The sequence below is a fragment of the Salvelinus fontinalis genome, chromosome 8 (genome assembly GCF_029448725.1).
Source record: "Salvelinus fontinalis isolate EN_2023a chromosome 8, ASM2944872v1, whole genome shotgun sequence".
NCBI classification, from domain to species: domain Eukaryota; kingdom Metazoa; phylum Chordata; class Actinopteri; order Salmoniformes; family Salmonidae; genus Salvelinus; species Salvelinus fontinalis.
In genome coordinates, this window is record NC_074672.1 from 37,066,978 (window position 1) to 37,091,919 (window position 24,942).

At 46.0% G+C, this 24,942-nt stretch overlaps 1 protein-coding gene across 3 annotated transcripts in view; it reads left to right on the top strand.

The window, feature by feature from the left end:
- The window catches only part of plxna3 (plexin A3), a 154,114-nt gene that overhangs the window by 87,079 nt on the left and 42,093 nt on the right, over positions 1–24,942 (top strand). For all 3 annotated transcript variants that reach the window (XM_055932389.1, XM_055932388.1, XM_055932390.1), the window contains exons 6-10: positions 554–677; positions 1,347–1,503; positions 2,168–2,267; positions 10,304–10,418; positions 20,258–20,458. In XM_055932389.1, coding sequence (XP_055788364.1) covers positions 554–677; positions 1,347–1,503; positions 2,168–2,267; positions 10,304–10,418; positions 20,258–20,458 — 697 coding nt within the window. The remainder of the gene's footprint in view (positions 1–553; positions 678–1,346; positions 1,504–2,167; positions 2,268–10,303; positions 10,419–20,257; positions 20,459–24,942) is intronic.

Sequence of the window (24,942 nt, forward strand, 5' to 3'; positions counted from 1 at the left end):
AATGTTGCCCAGTAATACGGCTGTGTACTGTACTGAGCTGAATGTTACCCGGTAATACGGCTGTGTACTGTACTGAGCTGAATGTTGCCCGGTAATACGGCTGTGTACTGTACTGAGCTGAATGTTGCCCGGTAATACGGCTGTGTACTGTACTGAGCTGAATGTTGCCCGGTAATACGGCTGTGTACTGTACTGAGCTGAATGTTGCCCAGTAATACGGCTGTGTACTGTATTGAGCTGAATGTTGCCCGGTAATACGGCTGTGTACTTTACTGAGCTGAATGTTACCCGGTAATACGGCTGTGTACTGTACTGAGCTGAATGTTGCCCGGTAATACGGCTGTGTACTGTACTGAGCTGAATGTTGCCCGGTAATACGGCTGTGTACTGTACTGAGCTGAATGTTGCCCGGTAATACGGCTGTGTACTGTACTGAGCTGAATGTTGCCCAGTAATACGGCTGTGTACTGTATTGAGCTGACATTTAAGTAGTAGAACAGCATGTAATGTTGTGATCATTATTGACCCCTGACCTCATTGTGTTTCCTCCCAGGTGTTCCAGACAGGAGGCCTGTGAGAAGTGGGCCGAGCCGCAGCATTTCAACACAGAGCTAGATCACTGTGTGGACATTAGTGTCACACCTAACAACATATCTGTGACCTCTACGTCCACTCAGGTAATTACAGGCTGTAAAAAAATAAAAAACTGTTCACACAAGAGAAAAACACGACGGTAGCTTATCACTGCACGGCGCTAGCTAAACACAACGCTATTTAATCACAACACAACGCTATTTAATCACAACACAACGCTATTTAATCACAACACGATGCTATTTAATCACAACACGATGCTATTTAATCACAACATGACACCAGCTAATCACAACACGATGCTCGCTAATCACAACACGAAACTCGCTAATCACAACACGACGCTCGCTAATCACAACACTATGCTCGCTAATCACAACACGACGCTCGCTAATCACATCACGAAACTCGCTAATCACAACACGACGCTCGCTAATCACAACACTATGCTAGCTAATCACAACACTATGCTAGCTAATCACAACATGACACTAGCTAATCGCAACACGACGCTAGCTAATCACAACATGACCAATATGGAGCTAGCTTATTATTAACCTGTCATTGCAGATTTCTGGTTTAGGATACGCAGAGGGATGACTCCAACTGTCAAATAATATACTGCCTCTCTCTCCCTCCCTCTCTCCCCCACTCTCGCTCTCTCTTTCTCTTCCTCCCTCTCTCTCTCCCTCCCTCCCTTTCTCTCTCTCTCTCTCTCACCCTCCCTCTTTCTCTCTCTCTCCTCCCTCCAGCTGAGTGTGAGAGTGATCAACGTGCCCAGCCTGTCAGCCGGGGTGACATGTGTGTTTGAGGAGCTGACAGAGAGCCCAGGGGAGGTACTGGCCAAGGGGCAGGTCCTCTGTATGTCCCCCTCCCTCAGAGATGTCCCCTCCCTCACACAGGGATACGGTAAGGCTTCTATCAGAGACTAATATAAATCTAGTTCACATTCAGTGTTATAAAATAATGTGCTAGATATTGAGTGATAATATGTTTCTATTTTCTGATGATCATATTTATCACTATGTGTGAAATTAGCTCTATCGTTCCATACAGCTTTGTGGGTTGTATTATGTCAACTAGTGGTGACGACAGCTGCAATGTGTCTGAAATACACCAGGTTGTAGTTGTTCGGAGGAGCCATGTGAACATGGGCCTTAATGTGTTTTCAAAAAATTAGGAAAAACAACCGAACGCTCTTACCGGATGGACTGATGGATGGGAACCTGAAAAGTGCAGTAGCTCATTTTTTGTTCCATTAGTAGCAGTTATTGAAAGTCCACTGGAAATGTTTTGCCAATTATCTTGAAGTCAAGCCTACAGGTATAATTGGACTAGCAGCAGAGATGTGGCCTGTTTGTAGGGTTCTGTTTTGGACCATAAGTGCACTTCTCTTGCTAATGGAAATGGTAGATAAAAGACAGGAGCAATCAGACATTTTTATCAACATCTACATTATTGAATTAGACAGAAGAACATTATTTTTCTGGGGTATAGCACCTGGAATGGGACTGATAATGGTTTCAGAGCCTCTAGGCTGTCTGGTTTACTGTGAGTCTTCTCTTTATTCCAGGGGACAAGAGAGTGCTAAAGCTTTCCCTGAAGTCCAAGGAGACAGGGCACAAATTCATCACCACTGACTTCATCTACTACAACTGCAGCGTGCTCCAGTCGTAAGTATCTATCTACCATGATCTCTCATCTCTCTGAGGACGAGAGGAAAAACAGAGGAGCTTTCAGTGAAGTAACATATTGATTGGTTCTGTCCGTCACTTGAAATTCTTTGATGATTTCTACCGGGCTGTGTAGCCACCTCAGTGTAGAAGAGAGGCTTGACAGATAACAGGTGCACTGTGTTTGGAACGTGGATGTCGTCATGCGTTTGCTCCTTGTCAAGTTGTTTAAATGATGCTATGAAAATAGATGGCATAAAGTCATGTTTATTGTCAATATTTTCAATGAGTTTCAGAAACCGGTACAGAGACATAGACAGGTAGAAGGGACAGAGAAATGGACAGGTACACGAGACAGAGAAATGGACAGGTACACGAGACAGAGAAATGGACAGGTACACGAGACAGAGAAATGGACAGGTACACGAGACAGAGAAATGGACAGGTACACGAGACAGAGAAATGGACAGGAAGAAGGGACAGAGAAATGGACAGGTACACGAGACAGAGAAATGGACAGGAAGAAGGTACAGAGAAATGGACAGGAAGAAGGGACAGAGAAATGGACAGGAAGAAGGGACAGAGAAATGGAAGGTACTGGGGACAGAGAAATGGACAGGTAAACGGGACAGAGAAATGGACAGGAAGAAGGGACAGAGAAATGGACAGGAACAAGGGACAGAGAAATGGAAGGTACTGGGGACAGAGAAATGGACAGGTAAACGGGACAGAGAAATGGACAGGAAGAAGGGACAGAGAAATGGAAGGTACTGGGGACAGAGAAATGGACAGGTAAACGGGACAGAGAAATGGAAGGTACTGGGGACAGAGAAATGGACAGGTAAACGGGACAGAGAAATGGACAGGAAGAAGGGACAGAGAAATGGAAGGTACTGGGGACAGAGAAATGGACAGGTAAACGAGACAGAGAAATGGACAGGTAAACGGGACAGAGAAATGGACAGGAAGAAGGGACAGAGAAATGGAAGGTACTGGGGACAGAGAAATGGACAGGAAGAAGGGACAGAGAAATGGAAGGTACTGGGGACAGAGAAATGGACAGGTAAACGGGACAGAGAAATGGAAGGTACTGGGGACAGAGAAATACAACAACAAACCTAATGAGAAATGGTGATCATGCAGTGTACACGTCTAGTAACCAGTGGTGTAAAGTACTTAAGTAGCGGGCAGCTGGGAGGAGGTGCTCTTATTCTCCATGGACTTTACAGTGTCCCGAAACTTTTTACAATTTGTGCTACGGGATGCACATTTTTGTTTGAAAGAGCTAGCCTTTGCTTTCCTAACTGACTGTGTATATTGGTTCCTAACTTCCCTGAAAAGTTGCATATCGCGGGGGCTATTCGATGCTAATGCAGTACTCCACAGAATGTTTTTGTGCTGGTCAAGACCAGTCAAGTCTGGAGTGAACCAAGGGCTATATATGTTCTTAGTTCTACATTTTTTGAATGGGGCATGGTTATTTAAGATGGTGAGGAAAGCACTTTTGAAGAATAACCAGGCATCCTCTAGTGACGGGGTGAGGTCAATGTCCTTCCAGGATACCCGGGCCAGGTCGATTAGAAAGGCCTGCTCGCTGAAGTGTTTTAGGGAGCGTTTGACACTGATGAGGGCTGGTCGTTTGACCGCAGACCCAATACTGATGCAGGCAATGAGGCAGTGATCACTGAGACCCTGGTTGAAGACAGCAGAGGTGTATTTAGTTGGTCAGGATGATATCTATGAGGGTGCCCGCGTTTACAGATTTAGGGTTGTACCTGGTAGGTTCCTTGATAATTTGTGTGAGATTGATGGCATCTACCCTAGATTGTAGGACGGCCAGGGTGTTGAGCATATCCCAGTTTAGGTCACATGACAGTACGAACTCTGAAGATAAATGGGAGGCAATCAATTCACATATGGAGTCCAGGGTACAGCTGGGGGCTGAGGGGGTCTGTAACAAGCGGTTTCAGTGAGAGACCTATTTCTGGAAAGGTGGCTTTTTAAAAGTAGAAGCTCGAACTGCTTGGGTACAGACCTGGATAGCATGACAGATCTCTGCAGTATATTGCGACTCTGCCCCCTTTGGCAGTTCTATCTTAGTGGAAAATGTTGTAGTTGGGGATGGAAATTTCTGAATTTTTGGTGGCCTTCCTAAGCCAGCATTCAGACACGGCTAGGACATCAGGGTTGGCGGAGTGTGCTAAAGCAGGGAATCAAACCAACTTAGGGAGGAGGCTTCTGATGTTAACATGCATGAAACCAAGGCTTTCACGGTTACAGAAGTCAACAAATGATAGCGCCTGGGGAATAGGTGTGGTACTGGGGACTACAGGGCCTGGGTTAACCTCTACAACACCAGAGGAACAGAGGAGGAGTAGGATAAGGGTACGTCTAAAGGCTATAAGAACTGGTCGTTTTGTGCGTTGGGAACAGAGAATAAAAGGAGCATATTTCTGGGCGTGGTAGGATAGATTCAGGGCATAATGTACAGGCAAGGGTATGGTAGGATGTGAGTACAGTGGAGGTAAACCTATGCGTTGAGTGACGATGAGAGAGGTTTCGTCTCTGGTGGCACCAGTTAAGCCAGGTGAGGTCTCTGCATGTGTGGGGGGTGGGACAAAAGAGCTATCTAAGGCAAGGTGAGCGGGACTGAGGGCTCTACAGTGAAATAAAACAATAAGAACTAGCCGAGACAACAGTAGGCATATTGACATTAGAGAGAGAGATGCATAAAGCAACAACGGGTAAATGGCGATGAATGGCAGAGCGGGTCAGTTAGGTACATACAGGACCTGAGTTCGAGGCTGGGACCGACAGATAACAAAATGAGGTACCGTGTTATTTAAACAGTCCAGGGGCATCAGCTGTTTAGCCGAGTGATCATAGGGTCCAAAGAATAGCCATAGGTGAGTCAAGGAGCCGTTCAGTAGTCAGTACTACACTAGGCGAGCGGAAGACACGGTATTTAGAAAGCTAGTGGGCCGGGGCAAGAAGATGGGTCTTCGGCGACATCACAATGAGACCCTGTTGAGACCACATCGGGCGATTATGAACGTGTGGCTCAGTTGGTAGAGCATGGCGCTTGCAACGCCAGGGTTGTGGGTTCAATTCCCACGGGGGGACCAGGATGAATATGTATGAACTTTCCAATTTGTAAGTCGCTCTGGATAAGAGCGTCTGCTAAATTACTTAAATGTAAATGTAAATTACGTCGGCAGAACAGTCGTGATGGATCGGCGTGGTTCCGTGTCGACAATAAAGGGTCCAGGCCAATTGGCAAAAGAGGTATTGTAGCCCTAGAATTAGCTGGTATATGGGCCTAGCTCAGGCTAACTGGTGCTTGCTTCGGACAGAGGCGTTAGCTAACAGTAGCCATTCGGTAGCAGCTAGCTAGCTGCGATGATCCGGTGTAATGATCCAGAGCGGCAGGAATCCGGTGATGTGGTAGAGAGAAGCAGTCCGATATGCTCTGTGTTGATATTGTGAAGACTGGCATGTATTGTCCGAGCAAAAGCTGGCGGTGTCCAAGCTAAAGGTGAAGACCGCTAGCTGTGGCTAACAAAGGCTAGTTAGCTGACTAGCTCCTGATGGAGGTTCCAGTTATAAGGAATAAAAATAGCAGATCCGTACCACATTGGGTGAGGCGGGTTGCAGGAAAGTATATTTAGTTCGTAGATAGAAAGTGAGATTAAAATGTATACGAGAAAAAAAGAAAAAAAACAGCTATTTACACGGGATAAGACAAAGACAAACACAACACACGTCCGACTGCTACGCCATCTTGGAATCATCACTAAACACATGCTTCGTTTGCAAATGATGTCTGAGTGTTGGAGCGTGCCCCTGGCTATCAGTAAAAATACATTTTAAAAAGGGTGCCGTCTGGTTTTCTTAAAATAAGGAATTTTAAATGATTTATACTTTTATTTTAACTATTTTAGCAATAACATTTACTTTTGATACTTAACTTTATTTAAAACCAAATACTTTGACTTTTACTCAAATATGACAATTGGGTACTTTTTCCACCACTGCTAGTGACACTGCTATGTCCTCTTCCACTTTCCATGTTATCCATCATACGACCACTGGACACAGGACCAGATAACATCCAGGACAGGCTGGCCAGATGTTGCTAGCTAATATGATTTGAGATGACCCTGGTCTATAACAGTAGCAGCAGCAGTCTCATGCAGGGTAGGGGCCCGGCAGGGTAGGGGCCCGGCAGGGTAGGGGCCCGGCAGGGTAGGGTCAAGGCAGGGTAGGGTCCAGGCAGGGCAGGGCAGGGTAGTGCAGGTCCAGGCAGACATCCAGACCACAGCTTTGCTGAGGCAGAACAATGGGACTACATCTCTCCGAGGATCAGTCAGAGCCCCTTGCTCAGAGCCTCTTGCTGGCTTCAGCTTCAGCACGGAGCTCCATGCCAAGGTCTCGTCTTTCTTCTGTTCTGTTTGTGGAGCAACGCCGTTTTACTGGCATATGTGCGCATTTGCACTTCAGCACTGAGTCGATGGCGTGGGTGTGAGAGTTTATTTTTCTCAACATGGAGGAGTGTATGTCATGGAGTATCATTCTGAATATTGTGTATATTGCCATTGTTTTTAAATTAGCATGACGCCTCACAGTTTAAGATGAAGACGTTAACACAGAAAAAGCAAAGACGTATCGGTGGTCTGGCAACTTCACTCTTCATCACATCCAATCATGCAAAAAAAAAAATGTTTGCAGCTAAATGAATGGGTTTTTATGTCAGAGAATAACATGTCCTTGTCGGCTGACAGAATGCATACACAACAATGAATTCTCTAGTGTAAGGAAGCAGGGCAACATAATCCATGCAGGGCTCGCCAGTTGCCATAGCAACCTAGCAGAGGCCTACCTTGCCAGAGCGGTCTGCCTGAAGCCTATGCCAGATTTCCTCTTTTCACTAAAGCCCTGTGGGACCATTTAGCCCTTGAATTGTTTCCCCCTCTGGTGTTTGCTGGCGGACAGCGCTCACTCACCCCAGCCCTGCTACGTTGGCACCCATTTTCTTCTCAAAAAAATGATTTAGCAACCCAGCCGTAAGAGCTGCTTCCCATCTTCTGGAATAATGGCCACCTGTAAATGTGAAGGACGTTAGCTCTGAAACTAGGGTCTGACTGATTATACACTTTTACCAAATCACCCCCTGGCATTTTAGGCATTTCAGAACAAAGGCTATATTTTGTAAGACATTATGAAATCTCTGGGATACCTTTTGAATTGTCTCATGTCACCCCAGCAACACCTCCCAGTTCTCCCCTTCCTGTCTTCATTATTTACCTGATTCTCCAAAGGCATTCACATTTGGTAGAAACCCTGTCAGATCGACACATTTTGTCACTCAGAAACAAGCTCCAACTAGCCAATGTTAACACTGGTTTCCGCACACACCAGTCCAATAGGCTACTGAGTCGACTTCCAAGCAATGATGTTAGGAAGGATACTCCCTTCATTAGTGGTTCAGGTTTTGGCTGTGCTGTGTTTCTCAGGCTTCACTAAAATTAGACCAAAGTGAATTGATGGAGTTTTTACCCCCGATGCAGCATATTGCATATTTCAGTCAAGACATGCTGATCTACACACAGTATCTACAGTAGATCTCGTCCTCCTGCAGTGGAAGACAGCACTGTACCATGCAGCCTACAGCCTGCGATACTCATAGCTCTCCTATTAAAGCGGGCATTAACATTCCCTAACCATAAGTTAGGTGTACTGACTCTACTAACAGCTACTTTATTGAGGAAAAATGTACTTTCTATGCCTGTGATATGTGGTTAAGATGAACACGCTAACTGTAAATCACTGTGGATAAGAGAGTCTACTAAATGACTCAAATGTCAAATATAAAATGTGTACTATATGTCTGGAGCAGGCGTTGCAAATCTCCATGAATACACTGACTCAAAACATCGTATTAACATGGCCAACGTATAGCCAGCCTGCCGGATAAAAAATGCTTTGGTATTATTCTCCAGGTGTATATGTGGCTTGCCTCTGAAATGCTTTTTGTTATTCCCCCACCAACAGGGAGGCAGCAGCTCAGCATTCTGCTGTCAGAGATTATACAGTACAGTGTAGCATAGGAGTGAGTATGAGCAGACTGCTGAGACCCTCCGAAGGGGATTTGAACCTCCAGGGGAAGGATATGATTAGTATGGGACAAAGTACAGGTGCCTCACGCTGCTCAGAATGCAAACAGCTTCAGAGCGGAGGGGTGGAGGGGTGACGGGGTGGAGGGGAATGCAGACAGGGTCAGAATGAGAGTGGAATGAGGGTTGAAGGAAAATCGCCTGTTATTCTGTCGTCCTCCAATGTGTTGAGAGTCTGACCTCAGCCTGTGCTGCTTATCGTTGAGGTTAGACAGTGTCAGTAGTTGATGGTTAGACAGTGTCAGTAGTTGATGGTTGGACAGTGTCAGTAGTTGATGGTTAGACAGTGTCAGTAGTTGATGGTTAGACAGTGTCAGTAGTTGATGGTTAGACAGTGTCAGTAGTTGATGGTTAGACAGTGTCAGTAGTTGATGGTTAGACAGTGTCAGTAGTTGATGGTTGGACAGTGTCAGTAGTTGATGGTTAGACAGTGTCAGTAGTTGATGGTTAGACAGTGTCAGTAGTTGATGGTTGGACAGTGTCAGTAGTTGATGGTTGGACAGGGTCAGTAGTTGATGGTTGGACAGGGTCAGTAGTTGATGGTTAGACAGGGTCAGTAGTTGATGGTTGGACAGTGTCAGTAGTTGATGGTTAGACAGTGTCAGTAGTTGATGGTTGGACAGGGTCAGTAGTTGATGGTTAGACAGGGTCAGTAGTTGATGGTTAGACAGTGTCAGTAGTTGATGGTTAGACAGTGTCAGTAGTTGATGGTTAGACAGTGTCAGTAGTTGATGGTTAGACAGTGTCAGTAGTTGATGGTTAGACAGTGTCAGTAGTTGATGGTTGGACAATGTCAGTAGTTGATGGTTAGACAGTGTCAGTAGTTGATGGTTAGACAGTGTCAGTAGTTGATGGTTATACAGTGTCAGTAGTTGATGGTTAGACAGGGTCAGTAGTTGATGGTTAGACAGGGTCAGTAGTTGATGGTTAGACAGGGTCAGTAGTTGATGGTTAGACAGGGTCAGTAGTTGATGGTTAGACAGTGTCAGTAGTTGATGGTTGGACAGTGTCAGTAGTTGATGGTTGGACAGTGTCAGTAGTTGATGGTTAGACAGTGTCAGTAGTTGATGGTTAGACAGTGTCAGTAGTTGATGGTTAGACAGTGTCAGTAGTTGATGGTTAGACAGTGTCAGTAGTTGATGGTTAGACAGTGTCAGTAGTTGATGGTTAGACAGTGTCAGTAGTTGATGGTTAGACAGTGTCAGTAGTTGATGGTTAGACCGGGTCAGTAGTTGATGGTTGGACAGTGTCAGTAGTTGTTGGGTTAGACAGTGTCAGTAGTTGATGGTTGGACATTGTCAGTAGTTGTTGGGTTAGACAGTGTCAGTAGTTGTTGGGTTAGACAGTGTCAGTAGTTGATGGTTAGACAGTGTCAGTAGTTGATGGTTAGACAGGGTCAGTAGTTGATGGTTAGACAGGGTCAGTAGTTGATGGTTAGACAGTGTCAGTAGTTGATGGTTAGACAGTGTCAGTAGTTGATGGTTAGACAGTGTCAGTAGTTGATGGTTAGACAGTGTCAGTAGTTGATGGTTAGACAGTGTCAGTAGTTGATGGTTAGACAGTGTCAGTAGTTGATGGTTAGACAGTGTCAGTCATCACAGGTGTTTCATGCTCCTTGGATGCATTGTCTCATCAGAATCATAATTTTGATTGCAGCTGAAACAGCGTTTTAGGGCTCTAATGAATTGCTCATTTCTAATTGAAAGTCAGCTAGAAGATGATGCTAACCTTGCCCAGTGTTCCTGCAGGCTTACCAGCCTGTTTCTGCTTCAAAGCAGCAGAGCTTGATGACATATTGGATCCCTTTTGTCAAAGTCAGGCTGTTTAATCTGAGAGCTCACACTCTCCCCCTTCTCTCCCCAGGTGCACCTCATGCGTGAGCAGCCCCTTCCCCTGCAACTGGTGTAAATACCGCCACATCTGCACCAACAACCTGGCAGAGTGCTCCTTCCAGGAGGGACGAGTCAGCAGCGTGGAGGTAAGAGACTATACTGCCCACACAGTAGACTGACAATAATGAATAGCCAGCTCACAGCAGACTGCACACAGGGTGAGACCGCCAGGGTGACAGGAAGTGTGTCCTTGGAGCTGCCTGCCTGGTTCTGTTATTCACAGGATCTCAGCGATGCGGTCCTTTACAGCCCGTGGAGAATCCAACCTGGTCCTGACCCCGTGAACCTGGGTCAGGCTGACCCCATTATCTAACACAGCTATCCCATTGTTGTGTGTGTGATTCACTACAGCTGGAATCATTTAGGATACCTTGTCAGTTGCCTAACTGAATGTACCAGAGAGGTGTGAGGGGGGCTGCTTTAATAAACATCCACGTCTTCGGCGCCCGGGGAACAGTGGGTTAATTGCCTTGCTCAGGGGCAGAACGACAGATTTTTACCTTGTCAGCTCGGGGATTCGATCCAGCAACCTTCCGTTTACTGGCCCAACACTCTTTCATTGTCTGCATTGTTCAGAAGCCAGCTACTGCTGGGACCCATTTTCTGCAGTGTTCAGGAGCTAGCTACTGCTGGGACCCATTTTCTACAGTGTTCAGGAGCTAGCTACTGCTGGGACCCATTTTCTGCAGTGTTCAGGAGCTAGCTACTGCTGGGACCCATTTTCTGCAGTGTTCAGGAGCTAGCTACTGCTGGGACCCATTGTCTGACTGTTCAGGAGCTAGCTACTGCTGGGACCCATTATCTGCAGTGTTCAGGAGCTAGCTACTGCTGGGACCCATTATCTGCAGTGTTCAGGAGCTAGCTACTGCTGGGACCCATTTTCTGCAGTGTTCAGGAGCTAGCTACTGCTGGGACCCATTGTCTGCAGTGTTCAGGAGCTAGCTACTGCTGGGACCCATTGTCTGCAGTGTTCAGGAGATAGCTACTGCTGGGACCCATTGTCTGCAGTGTTCAGGAGCTAGCTACTGCTGGGACCCATTGTCTGCAGTGTTCAGGAGATAGCTACTGCTGGGACCCATTGTCTGCAGTGTTCAGGAGATAGCTACTGCTGGGACCCATTGTCTGCAGTGTTCAGGAGATAGCTACTGCTGGGACCCATTGTCTGCAGTGTTCAGGAGCTAGCTACTGCTGGGACCCATTTTCTGCACTGTTCAGGAACTAGCTTCTTGGAGTGGTCTCAAAGTCCCATTCAGTCCTAAACTTGGCATTCTTTGTCGTATTGAACCATAGACATGTTGTTCTCCGATTTAAAAAGAGCTCATGTAATTTCCTTTTGTTTATATGCTGGCACTTTAAGATGGGCAAACTTGGATAACAAGGAGCTTGTGCTATAGTGTGGTATAAGAATTCTCCTCAAAGTGAATATAACAGGAAACCTGTTCGATCACCATGCACTGTAAAATCATTCTGGCTGTGGATATGAAGGATATCAACACATTAACATCAACATGCCAGAGGATATACTGATTGAACTTGCTCTGCTGGGAGTTTACCTCATATTTCAAATTGAATTCTGCTTTTCCACTAAAATCATTATAAACAAAAACTAAAAACTAAAATATTGTGTTATTGTTGTTATTGTTATGCTGATTAATAATAAAAAATGAACCTGAAAGGTTATTCGAGGAACTATTAAAGGGGGTTCTTCAAAGAACTTTTAGAGATTCCCCACAGTTTAAATTTGAAGAACCCCTAAAGGATACTCCAGAAATCTAGTGTACTGTGTGATTTTTTTCTCTCCATGGTACCTCACAATATTTGGTCCAGTGTGTTATTTGATGTTTTATATAAAAATCTGTGTCTGTCTCTGCTCATTCCCCAATGTCCCTGAGAGCACTAAACCATCCAACTTGGCCAAATGATGGTTTAGTGACAGAGAGTGACACCAGAGTAATTGGGCTTACAAAAGGCTGCATCTCATAATGGCTTTGCATCAATCCTACCCTTCTCAGTACACATTGATTACACACTTGACTGCGCCACAGACCAGCTGAGAAGCCCAGGCTCAGACTTTACTGCAATGGGGGTTTTTCAGCAAGTGATGTTCAGAACCAAGCTCAGGAGTGACTGCGGGTAGTGGAGAGAAGTGCTGTTCCGAACCAAGCTCAGGAGTGACTGGGGGTAGTGAAGAGAAGTGCTGTTCAGAACCAAGCTCAGGAGTGACTGGGGGTAGTGAAGAGAAGTACTGTTCGGAACCAAGCTCAGGAGTGACTGGGGGTAGTGAAGAGAAGTGCTGTTCAGAACCAAGCTCAGGAGTGACTGGGGGTAGGGGAGAGAAGTACTGTTCAGAACCAAGCTCAGGAGTGACTGGGGGTAGGGGAGAGAAGTACTGTTCGGAACCAAGCTCAGGAGTGACTGGGGGTAGTGAAGAGAAGTGCTGTTCAGAACCAAGCTCAGGAGTGACTGGGGGTAGGGGAGAGAAGTACTGTTCGGAACCAAGCTCAGGAGTGACTGGGGGTAGTGAAGAGAAGTGCTGTTCAGAACCAAGCTCAGGAGTGACTGGGGGTAGGGGAGAGAAGTGCTGTTCAGAACCAAGCTCAGGAGTGACTGGGGGTAGGGGAGAGAAGTGCTGTTCAGAACCAAGCTCAGGAGTGACTGGGGGTAGGGGAGAGAAGTGCTGTTCGGAACCAAGCTCAGGAGTGACTGGGGGTAGGGGAGAGAAGTGCTGTTCAGAACCAAGCTCAGGAGTGACTGGGGGTAGTGAAGAGAAGTGCTGTTCAGAACCAAGCTCAGGAGTGACTGGGGGTAGGGGAGAGAAGGGATATTAAGAGAAAAGAGGAGCAGCGTCCCTTTGTAACAGGGGGGTGGAAACACGCACCCTTCGGCTTTTGGCACATTAGAATTTCACGCTTAACTGAACATCAAAGAGATCCCTTATCTGGCCTTATCAGACAGAGGCAGCAGGGTGGGCAGGGCCTACCCGTCACAGCCTCCCCCAGCCTCGCCAGACTCCTTGCCCCCCAGTGCTACGATTGAAAATCTCCTTATTTCACCCCGAAAAAAAGGAATTACTCAGCGAAAAAGAGTCACTCATTCACTGTTGATACTGGAGGGGTAATATGTTGGAGAAGCAGGCCAGGATAGTCTCCTCTTCCTCTGCTCCCACAGAGAAACAAAGGTTGATTCACAAAGGAGCACACATATCATGGGAGGATTTTAGAAGTAGGCTTGGACTGGTATGCTGCGATTCAACAAGTTCACTGTCATTTGCTGTTAAGTAAAGCCAGGGGGAAGAAACCATTTTGATGTGGGCCGGCTGGCTGCCAGAGTTTTTCTTCTTAGTCTATTATTCAACTGATAGTGTTTCTGTACAGTGATCAATGTGTTGATTGTCCAGGTTTGAAGTGTCTCTATCTCTGTGTCTGTGTGCATATGCGTGTCTGTCTGTGAGCGTATGCGTGTCTGTGTGAGCGTATGCGTGTCTGTGTGTGCGTGTGTGTGTGTGTGTGTGTGTGTGTGTGTGTGTGTGTGTGTGAGCGTGTGTGTGTGTGTGTGAGCGTGTGTGTGTGTTCAGTGGAGTGTGTCTCATCTGCAGCCCTGTCCTCCAGTGTGCTACCATGGCTGTGTTGGCCCTAGGTTGGCCCTAGGTTGGCCCTGGGTTGGCCCTGTGTTGGCCCTGTGTTGGCCCTAGGTTGGCCCTGGGTTGGCCCTGTGTTGACCCTAGGTTGGCCCTGTGTTGGCCCTAGGTTGGAGAGGTGCTTCAGAGAAACAGCGGGGGCACTCCAAACAGACAAACAGACAGAGAGACACTGGTGTGGGCTGTAGGGGGGAGATGTGCTGCTCCCCCAAAGCACTGGACACGCTAGCCAGCCAGATCCTACTGTATAATCCACAGCACAGTGGCCTTCTTCAACCTGGGAGTGTGCAGAGAGAGATAGGACTGGATCAGAGCAATAGCTGAGCTCTGTCCAAACTCACCATCCTCCACAAGGCTGTATGGCTCACAGGAAATGAAAAATGAAAAACAAACACCTTTCCCACCTATCTATTGAAGAAAATTGTTATGATGTATATATAGACCTGTTTAGAATGTTCAAGCCCTGAGTAATGTGTTGTCATTTAGATAAACTGGCATCATTAGTCAGTGTATTCAGTGATGTTATGATGACTACTACTGACATTGGATAGATGGTCCCTCATTACTGGTCCTTCACCAGGTTCATTAGGGTGGGAAAGATAATTCCTGTGGGGATGAACACCAGTTAACTGTTTGGTTTCTGAGAGCGGAATGTTTTGAATCTGTGAAATCTGATATGGGTTCAAAAAGATCTAACATAGAAGTCTGCTGCAGACCTATTGGTAGTCCAAATCATGCATACAGAGTTTTTAAATAGGCTTGAGAGAAAGGTTGTTTTTTTCTACGTTAATTGGTTTGTTAAACCAAGAGATAGCAGAGTTGTTCACGACCAAGGATGCTCTTATATTCTCAGCCTCTGCTCCTCAATTGAGGATCAAAGTAGGAATCGATTTTCCATATGAGGATAATCTTCTGGCCCCGCCAGCCAGCCAGCCAGCTAGCCAGCCAGCCAGCCACAGAGACCAACAGACAGACAGGTACATAGATACTGTGCTCCCTGCTCCGTCTCACATTTTCCCCCACATTAGAAGTCTCAGTTAATAACGCCATGCAGATATTTAGCCTTAAATGGAGCTCCCCACCAGCTCAGGGGCAATGTCTCACTGAGACTCCTAATACTTAGTGAGAGCTCAGGAGCAATGTCTTACTGAGACTCCTAATACTTAGTGAGATCTCAGGAGCAATGTCTCACTGAGACTCCTAATACTTAGTGAGAGCTCAGGGGGGATGTCTCACTGAGACTCCTAATACTTAGTGAGATCCCAGGAGCAATGTCTCACTGAGACTCCTAATACTTAGTGAGATCTCAGGGGCGATGTCTCACTGAGACTCCTAATACTTAGTGAGATCTCAGGAGCAATGTCTCACCGAGACTCCTAATACTTAGTGAGATCTCAGGGGCGATGTCTCACTGAGACTCCTAATACTTAGTGAGATCCCAGGAGCAATGTCTCACTGAGACTCCTAATACTTAGTGAGATCCCAGGAGCAATGTCTCACTGAGACTCATAATACTTAGTGAGAGCTCAGGGGGGATGTCTCACTGAGACTCCTAATACTTAGTGAGATCTCAGGGGGGTAGTCTCACTGAGACTCCTAATACTTAGTGAGATCTCAGGAGCAATGTCTCACTGAGACTCCTAATACTTAGTGAGATCTCAGGAGCAATGTCTCACTGAGACTCCTAATACTTAGTGAGATCTCAGGGGGGATGTCTCACTGAGACTCCTAATACTTAGTGAGATCTCAGGGGGGGGTTGTCTCACTGAGACTCCTAATACTTAGTGAGATCTCAGGGGGGGTAGTCTCACTGAGACTCCTAATACTTAGTGAGATCTCAGGAGCAATGTCTCACTGAGACTCCTAATACTTAGTGAGATCTCAGGGGGGATGTCTCACTGAGACTCCTAATACTTAGTGAGATCTCAGGGGGGATGTCTCACTGAGACTCCTAATACTTAGTGAGATCTCAGGGGGGGGTTGTCTCACTGAGACTCCTAATACTTAGTGAGATCTCAGGGGGGGGTTGTCTCACTGAGACCCCTAATACTTAGTGAGATCTCAGGGGGGTTGTCTCACTGAGACTCCTAATACTTAGTGAGATCTCAAAGACACATTGTTATATTGGCCTTTCCCAGAGGACCCCTGAGATCAAGCAATGTGCTGCTGTGCTCTCCAACACAACTGTTCTCCTCTGTGCTGTGTCTCAGTGGGATGGCCCTTTATTAACGAGCGAAGGCCCAGTAATTAATTGTGGGATGAGTGACAGAGGAGCCATTATCCCGGCAGGAAGCAAGGAAGTGGTCCTGGCACTCAGTGGTGGGCAGCGGCCACAGAGGATCAGGAAGTGACACTGTGTGCAGATTTTACCAGCAGCACATTACTGAGCCCCCTGCACAGAAACCAGTGGCCCATTACTCACTGTGTAACCAGAGGCCACTGTACTGCCACGCCGGCCCAGGGAGGAGCCGCACAGGGTCAAGACCCCCTTCCCAGTCTTCTCTTCTCATACAGGAGTGACGATAAGCTATCTTGTTTTTACATTACAAAACACTTTGCAAGTAAAACATCAAGATCAGATCGGTTCCCTGCATGCTTTGTTATTGATAACAGCCAGTATGTGAGAACTTTCTAATATCTCAGTCTACCGGCGTTTGTTGCACAAACTGGCTTGATGGTCTGCGGTTGTGAGGCCGGTTGGATTTACTGCCAAATTCTCTAAAACAATGTTGGAGGCAGCTTATGATAGAGAAATTAACATAAAATTATCTGGCAACAACTGCGATGTCCATTCCTGCAGTCAGCATGGCAATTGCATGCTCCCTCAAAACTTCAGACATCTGTGGCATTGTGTTGTGTGACACAACTGCACATTTTAGAATGGCCTTTTGTTGTCCCCAGCACAAGGTGCACCTGTGTAATGATAATGACGTTTAATCAGTTTTGTGATATGCCACACCTTTCAGGTTAATGAATTATCTTGTCAATGAGAAATGCTCAGTAACAGGGATGTTAACCAATTTGTGCACAAAATTTGAGAGAAATGTTTTGTTTTATTTCAGCTCATGATACATTGGATCACAATTTTACATGTTGTGTTTATATTTTTGTTCAGTATACATTGTAGAAGACACTGGAGTCCAGAATAGCAAACTCAGTGTTTAATCCATATATTTCCCAGGTTGAGTTTAGAAGCTGCTAGTTTGAGTTTGATTAGGTAGAATAAGGAGTCTGTAGTGTAGCTAGCATTTAATTGGAGCAGCTCTCAGATGATTTGGAGGGTTGTGGGAGTTTTTTACCACGCGTAGGGGGCCCATTTCAAGGATTACAGCGACGGAGACTGTAAATGAGATTAAGAGAGCAGAAATGGAATAGGGAAAGAACAGTGACTAAGCAATGGTGGAGAAATGTTTATGAAAACAGCAACAGATCCTTTTTTCTGCTTACTCTGCTCTCAGAGAGTGAGCGAGAGGGAGAGAAAGAGAGTGAACGAGCGGGAGAGAAAGAGAGGGTGAGAGAGAGAGAGGGAGAGAGAGGGAAACAGAGAGTGAAAAAGAGAGAGGGAGAGAGAGACAGAGAGAAAGACACGGAGAGGGAGACAGAGAACGAGAGAGGGAGACAGAGAGAGAAAAAGAGAGAGGGAGACAGAGAGAGAAATTATACCGCCCTCCCGTCTCTGGCTTTTAATGTTTCAACAGAGAAAAGTGCTTAGCTGTGTGATAACTGGGATATGCACAATAAGGTTAATGGAAACACTGTCAACAGGCTGTAAACTGCCTGAGCCGCCCTAATGGGGTGCTAATCAGCATCGGGGAACGGCCCTTCAGGGGGGAATATACAGCTGCCTCAGAGACTATACTGTTACAGATCTGTCGGTCTACCACCGAGGAGGGACTGCTCCTTCATTGCATGGCTTACTGCATTAGTGTCACATGTACTGCATGGCATGTATCATAGCATAGCCAGCATTACAAGTAGAGCACACATTGGATGCATCGTGTTATCTTTATTTATTTTATTTTAATCTTTATCTTTAACTCTGCATTGTTGGAAAAGGACCCGTAAGTAAGCATTTCACTGTTGGTCTACACCTGTTGTTTACTAGGCATGTGACAAATCAAATTTGATTTGATTTGATGAATCAGTCTATTTGAAATGTATTCTCCTTGTCTTTGTGGAAAGAGTCCCAATTCATCATGACAAACCTCACTTACCTGCCCCGGGCTTTTTAAAATGTCACACTAACGTTTCTGATAAACAAACCACTTATCTTGTTTCACCCCTAGTATGCAGTCGATTAAAGCTTGTTAATTAAATTTAGCAGACGAGAATGAATGGTGGTGGCATCTTGGGGTTATGCGTGTGTTAAACGCATACAGAGGAACTCATTAATGTTCAAACTATACTGAGAGAAACCACGAGAAATGCCTCTGTCCAGAACACTGTGTGTAACGACTTAGACAATACTTACATTTATTTTGAATGACCAAAGTAATATTTCATTTTGAATTACACACACACGTTCATGCTTTTCTGATAAAACTAGTTTTTGTAGTAGTAGTTTTGGGTTTTATAATGTGTCCACTTAAATAATTGAAAACGGTGAAAAACCCATTAAGTTTCATGAGTCCTCACCTAAAATATGTTACTGCTCTTGCTGCACTACTCTGTTAAATGAATCATGATGTTTCCGATGTGCCAGCCACTCAAAGCCTCTCTGTGATGCTCTTCAAGGCCCATGCTGCTTTTACTCTGATGTAGGTAGCAATGAAATCCACTCAGGCCCTGAGTAACCAGATCCACCGTACTTATATGTCAGCCATTGAATAGAGCTCTCTACAGATAGATAGTAGCCCTTAGCCCATCAGATATGTGCTACTGTACAGCATCACCTGGTTACCAGAATGTTGCTAGTCTTTCCTCATTTTTCCCCCTTTTTCCAAAATGTACAAATTTGGTCAAATGTATTTGGCTGTTACCAGGGAAAGTTTTGCTATTCAGAAGTGTTTGCAGTCATATAGCCAATGATGTATGCACACTGAACATGATTTAGAATGATCTGGCACACCAGGTGTTGATGCTAGGTCCCTGGTGACTCGATGTGGCATATGTGATATCGGTGGATCTATTTGGTGTTTTGAATGTCAACCTGGCAATTGACTGAGAAGCAATCTGAGACGTTCATAATTTCCAAAAGGCTAACCATCTCCAGTCTGGAGCCTTCTGTTCTCACTGTGGAGCTAGAGGTTATGCTAGAGGTTATGCTAGAGGTTATGCTGATAAATCGGATTCATTTGAAGTCAACACCATCCCCACCACCTCCCTGCAGGAAGTAAATCTTTCTCTTCATCCACAGAGTATGAGAATTAGATTTATTGATGCACCATATATATAAACCTTTACAAATCACTTGCCCGACACAAGATTTATAGCTGTGTGGGCTGTGGAGTTGCATCATTTTCACCGAGGCGTTGGCTGGCGCTCTGTGTGTCTGTCCTGCAGACTAGAGAGGCTTCTCCTCACCCTCCTCGCCACCCCTGCCCGCCCTCCTCGCCACCACCGCCCGCCCACCTCGCCGCCAACGCCCGCCCAGACAAGGCCTCTGATTTATCACATCTACCCTGGCAGACTTTTACAGCCTCCTTGATTATTGTTCAGTGCTGAATGGATAACAGATTATTCTAAATATCCTTTAATACAGAGGGTGTCATTAAGCTGCTGTGGTATTTCTCGGGTGGGGATGCGCACATCGTCAATTTTCTCGGATTGTAATCATTGCATCAATACTGGCTTTCCTGTGACTTCCGAGATCCTTTATGCATTGTTTCCTGCAATGTCAATATGAATCCCTGTGATAAATGCCTAGACCCTCTCTGGGCTCTCGATCTGTGCTCACCTCACTAGCACAGGCAGACATGCAGGATTAAGGAAGATATTAATTTCCCGCTTCATCAGTGTGATTTTCAGAGAAGCTTGTGGCTCATCAAATCAGAGATGTAATATGGATTTGAACCTCTTTTTTGCTTTGGTTTCAAGCTATTCCCACGTTTAATGTCGTCTGTACAGGAGTCCTTCTTCCCTGTTGTGGAAGTAGTGCTGCTAATGGACATTACTCACTGCTGCTCACCGCTCAATAAACTGGAATCAATACGTCTTCCTTCGCTATGTAGACCAAGTTTTAATTAATGATTATGTTTATTAATCAGTTTTATTGTAATGGGTTTGGCTTTGCAAAGAAAAGGAGCAGAGTGTTAATTTGTAACTTTATTTGTGATTGTTGATTTTCAGGGCTGTCCCCAGATCCTGCCCACCAGTGACATTCTGGTACCTGCAGGGATCATTCGTCCAATCACGCTGCGAGCCCGGAACCTTCCTCAGCCCCAGTCTGGACAGAAGAACTATGAGTGTGTGTTCAACATCCAGGGCAAGATGCAACGCATCCCAGCTGTACGCTTCAACAGCTCCTGTATCCAGTGCCAGAACACCTCTGTGAGTACCTGGACTATTAACATGACTGCACTGAATGTGTTTATACAGTATTTACTGTAAAATATCTTGTGTATTTTTGTTGGGTTTGGGATCTTGGTGCAAGGTAAAAGCTCAATAAGTACTTTTGTACTATTATGCTGATCATATACTGATCCGTTGAAGTAGTTTTCTACAGGTATAGAGACAGAGAATCTCTCCCCTCTCTCCCTGCCCTCTCCCCTCTTGCTTTGCCCCTCTCTCCCTCCCCCTCTCTCTAACCCCTCCCCCTCCCTCCCCCCTCTCCCTCTCCCTACCCCCTTCCTCTCTTGCTCTCTCTCATGGAAATAATATGCAGAAGAAATCAAGGTGACTTTTCATTGAGTCACTGATCAGAAAAAAATACTTTATCCGCAAAATCAGCAAAGACATCAATTCAGAGCATTAAACTTGTTTTCTCAATCCCAGTGAAACATGTGGCATGTCAAAGAGCTGACATTGAGAGTCTCCTCTCTCCCCCTATCTCTCTCTCTCTCTCACTCTGTAGCACCCTCTTTCTATCTATCCCTGTCTCTTCCTCCCTCTCTCTCCTATTCCCTCTCTCTCTTTCTCCCTCTCTCTTTCTCTCTCCCTCTCTCTTCCTCCCTCTCTCCTATTCCCTCTCTCTCCTATTCCCTCTCTTTCTCTCTCCCTCTCTCTTCACCCCTCTCTCCTATTCCCTCTCTCTTTCTCCCTCTCTTTCTCTCTCCCTCTGTCTCATAGTGATGTCACAGACGGCTGCCCTCTGTGACCCATCTGGTTGACATGGTAACCCCAGGGAATCTTGTAAAACAATTAGCCAGTCACAGGATGTGACTCTTCATTTGGGTGGACAATGCAACACCATGGAAAGGGAATGTGGTGTGGGTGGATGGATGGGCTGGAGTGTTCCTGGGGCAGGATGGTAGGAAAATGACCAGGCCTCTGCCACGGAGTGTGTCCCCTCTAACCCCCCTAACCTCTGCAGATCAAAGCTCAGGCTGTAGGCCGCCTTCCTTCGACAGGACAATTGATGTCCCGTGGCAATTTAATAATGAGGATCACGTCTCCGGCACACACACCTCAATGGGTCAGGTTAGGATTGATTGTTGTACTTTCCCTGGCCGACACATGCTGCTGGGTGCGCTACATAGTGAAGGCCTTCGGAAGGACCCTGCCACGGAGAGCGACTGTCGTCCTTCTATCCGCTATCACTCACTTCCTCCGTGTCATTATTCTTTCTGTCTCTGACACCCGCCCCGCCCCACGCTCCGGCTATGCATTTAAAATGAAATTGAAAAGTAGTTTTGTGGTAGACCATTAACTGAGTGCCCAAAGGTTAGAGCATTGGGCATTGGGGTTTGGATTGTTCAAGGCATTGAACCGCTGATGCTGTGTAAACAATGAGACATCTCTATGAATATTGTGAGGCAATCAGCATAAATAGATGGGTGCTTTAATCACTTCACCTACAGATAAACATTTGAAGTTGTTTATCACGCACAGGGATAGGCTAATACTCTTCATGTAGACAGCTATATGCTGCTACTGCTGTCTACCCACTGTGCATGCCAATGTGTGTCTATATTTCACCTTGATAACCAGAGTGAACAAGCATTTACACTGGATCTCCATGGGGGATCGTTTGAAGACCCCAGTGTAAACGAATCATTGTCTACACAGCTATTGAGAAAATAAAACCTTGAATATACAACGTTAACTGTAAATGTTAGGGTCCCTCACACTGCCGGTCCAGAACCCCGCCCATCCTCTACGACTGGAATACCCACATAATCTGCCCGAGGACTCCAACAGGCTCCTCAAGCGCGACGCCCGCTGAAGGCCCATTCTGCTAACCTGCTAGGCCTGCTAGCTACCTAGAGCTACCTGGAACACTACTAATTCCACGACTGGTCTATCGACGTCACCGCACGAAGAGGCAAAAACAGACTTACCCCCATCGCGACGTCCCCAAAAGGCTAACTTGCTAGCCCTGATCTGCTAACTGCTAGCTTGCCTACCCCGGTCTGCTAACTGCTAGTCCCTGCTAACTGCTTGCTAATCCGGTCTGCTAACTGCTAGCTTGTTTAGCCCCGGCCTACTAACTGTTAGCTTGTTAGCATCGGCCTGCTAACTGTCTGAATCGCCGTGTCTCCAGTCAGCCCAACCACTCACTGGACCCATATGTTCACTTGGCTACGCATGCCTATCTCTAATATCAATATGCCTCGTCCATTACTGTCCTGGTTAGTGATTACTGTCTTATTTCACTGTAGAGCCTCTAGCCCTCCTCAATATGCCTTAACCAACCATGTTGTTCCACCTCCTACATATGCGATGACATCACCTGGTTTAAACGTCTCTAGAGACTATATCTCTCTCATCATTACTCAATGCCTAGGTTTACCTCCAATGTACTCACATCCTACCTTACCTTTGTCTGTACATTATGCCTTGAATCTATGCTATCCTGCCCAGAAACCTGCTCACTTTACACTGTTCCGAACGTGCTAGACGGCCAGTTCGTATAGCCTTTAGCCGGACCCTTATCCTACTTCTCCTCTGTTCCTCTGGTGATGTAGAGGTTAATCCAGGTCCTGCAGTGCCTAGCTCCACTCCCACTCCCCAGGTGCTCTCATTTGTTGACTTCTGTAACCGTAAAAGCCTTGGTTTCATGCATGTTAACATTAGAAGCCTACTTCCTAAGTTTGTTTTACTCACTGCTTTAGCACACTCTGCCAACCTGGATGTCTTAGCCGTGTCTGAATCCTGGCTTAGGAAAACCACCAAAAACCCTGAAATCTCCATTGCTAACTATAACATTATCCGCCAAGATAGAACTGCCAAAGGGGGCGGTGTTGCAATCTACTGCAAAGATAGCCTGCAGAGTTCTGTATTACTATCCAAGTCTGTACCCAAACAATTCGAGCTTCGACTTCTAAAAATCCACCTTTCCAGAAACAAGTCTCTCACTGTTGTCACTTGCTATAGACCTCCCTCTGCCCCCAGCTGCGCCCTCGATACCATATGTGAATTGATTGCCCCCCATCTATCTTCTGAGCTCGTGCTACTAGGTGAGCTCGTGCTACATCCTACAATCTAAGCTTGATGCTCTCAATCTCACACAAATTATCAATTCACCTACCAGGTACAACTCCAAATCCGTAAACATGGGCACCCTCATAGATGTCATCCTAACTAACTTGCCCTCCAAATACACCTCTGCTGTTTTCAACCAAGATCTCAGCGATCACTGCCTCATTGCCTGCATCCGTAATGGGTCTGCAACCAAACGACCAGCCCTCATCACTGTCAAACGCTCCCTAAAACACTTCTGCGAGCAGGCCTTTCTAATCGACCTGGCCGGGGTATCCTGGAATGACATTGACCTCATCCCGTCAGTAGATAATGCCAGGCTATTCTTTAAAAGTGCCTTCCTCACCATCTTAAATAAGCATGCCCCATTAAAAAAATGTAGAACTAGGAATAGATATAGTCCTTGGTTCACTCCAGACCTGTCTGCCCTTGACCAGCACAAAAACATCCTGTGGCGTTCTGCATTAGCATCATATAGCCCCCGTGATATGAAACTTTTCAGGGAAGTTAGGAACAAATATACACAGGCAGTTAGGAAAGCCAAGGCTAGCTATTTCAAATAGAAATGTGCATCCTGTAGAACTAACTCAAAAAAGTTCTGGGACACTGTAAAGTCCATGGAGAATAAGAGCACCTCCTCCCAGCTGCCCACTGCTCTGAGGCTAGGAAACACTGTTACCACCGATAAATCCACTATAATTGAGAATTTCAATAAGCATTTCTCTACGGCTGGCCATGCTTTCCACCTGGCTACCCCTACCCCGGTCAACTGCCCGGCACCCTCCACAGCAACCCGCCAAAGCCCCCACCATTTCTCCAACACCCAAATCCAGATAGCTGATGTTCTGAAAGAGCTCTAAAATCTGGATCCCTACAAATCAACCGTGCTAGACAGTCTGGACCCTCTCTTTCTAAAATGATCTGCTGAAATTGTTGCAACCCCTATTACTAGCCTGTTCAACCTCTCTTTCTTATCGTCTGAGATTCGCAAAGATTGGAAAGCTGCCGCGGTCATCCCCCTCTTCAAAGGGGGTGACACTCTAGACCCAAACTGCTACAGACCTATATCTATCCTACCCTGTCTTTCTAAGGTCTTCGAAAGCCAAGTTAACAAACAGATTACCAACCATTTTGAATCCCACCGTACCTTCTCCGCTATGCAATCTGGTTTCAGAGCTGGTCATGGGTGCACCTCAGCCACGCTCAAGGTCCTAAATGACATCATAACCGCCATCGATAAGAGACAATACTGTGCAGCCATATTCATCGACCTGGCCAGGGCTTTCGACTCTGTCAATCACCACTTTCTTATTGGCAGACTCGACAGCCTTGGTTTCTCAAATGATTGCCTCACCTGGTTTACCAACTACTTCTCTGATAAAGTTCAGTGTGTC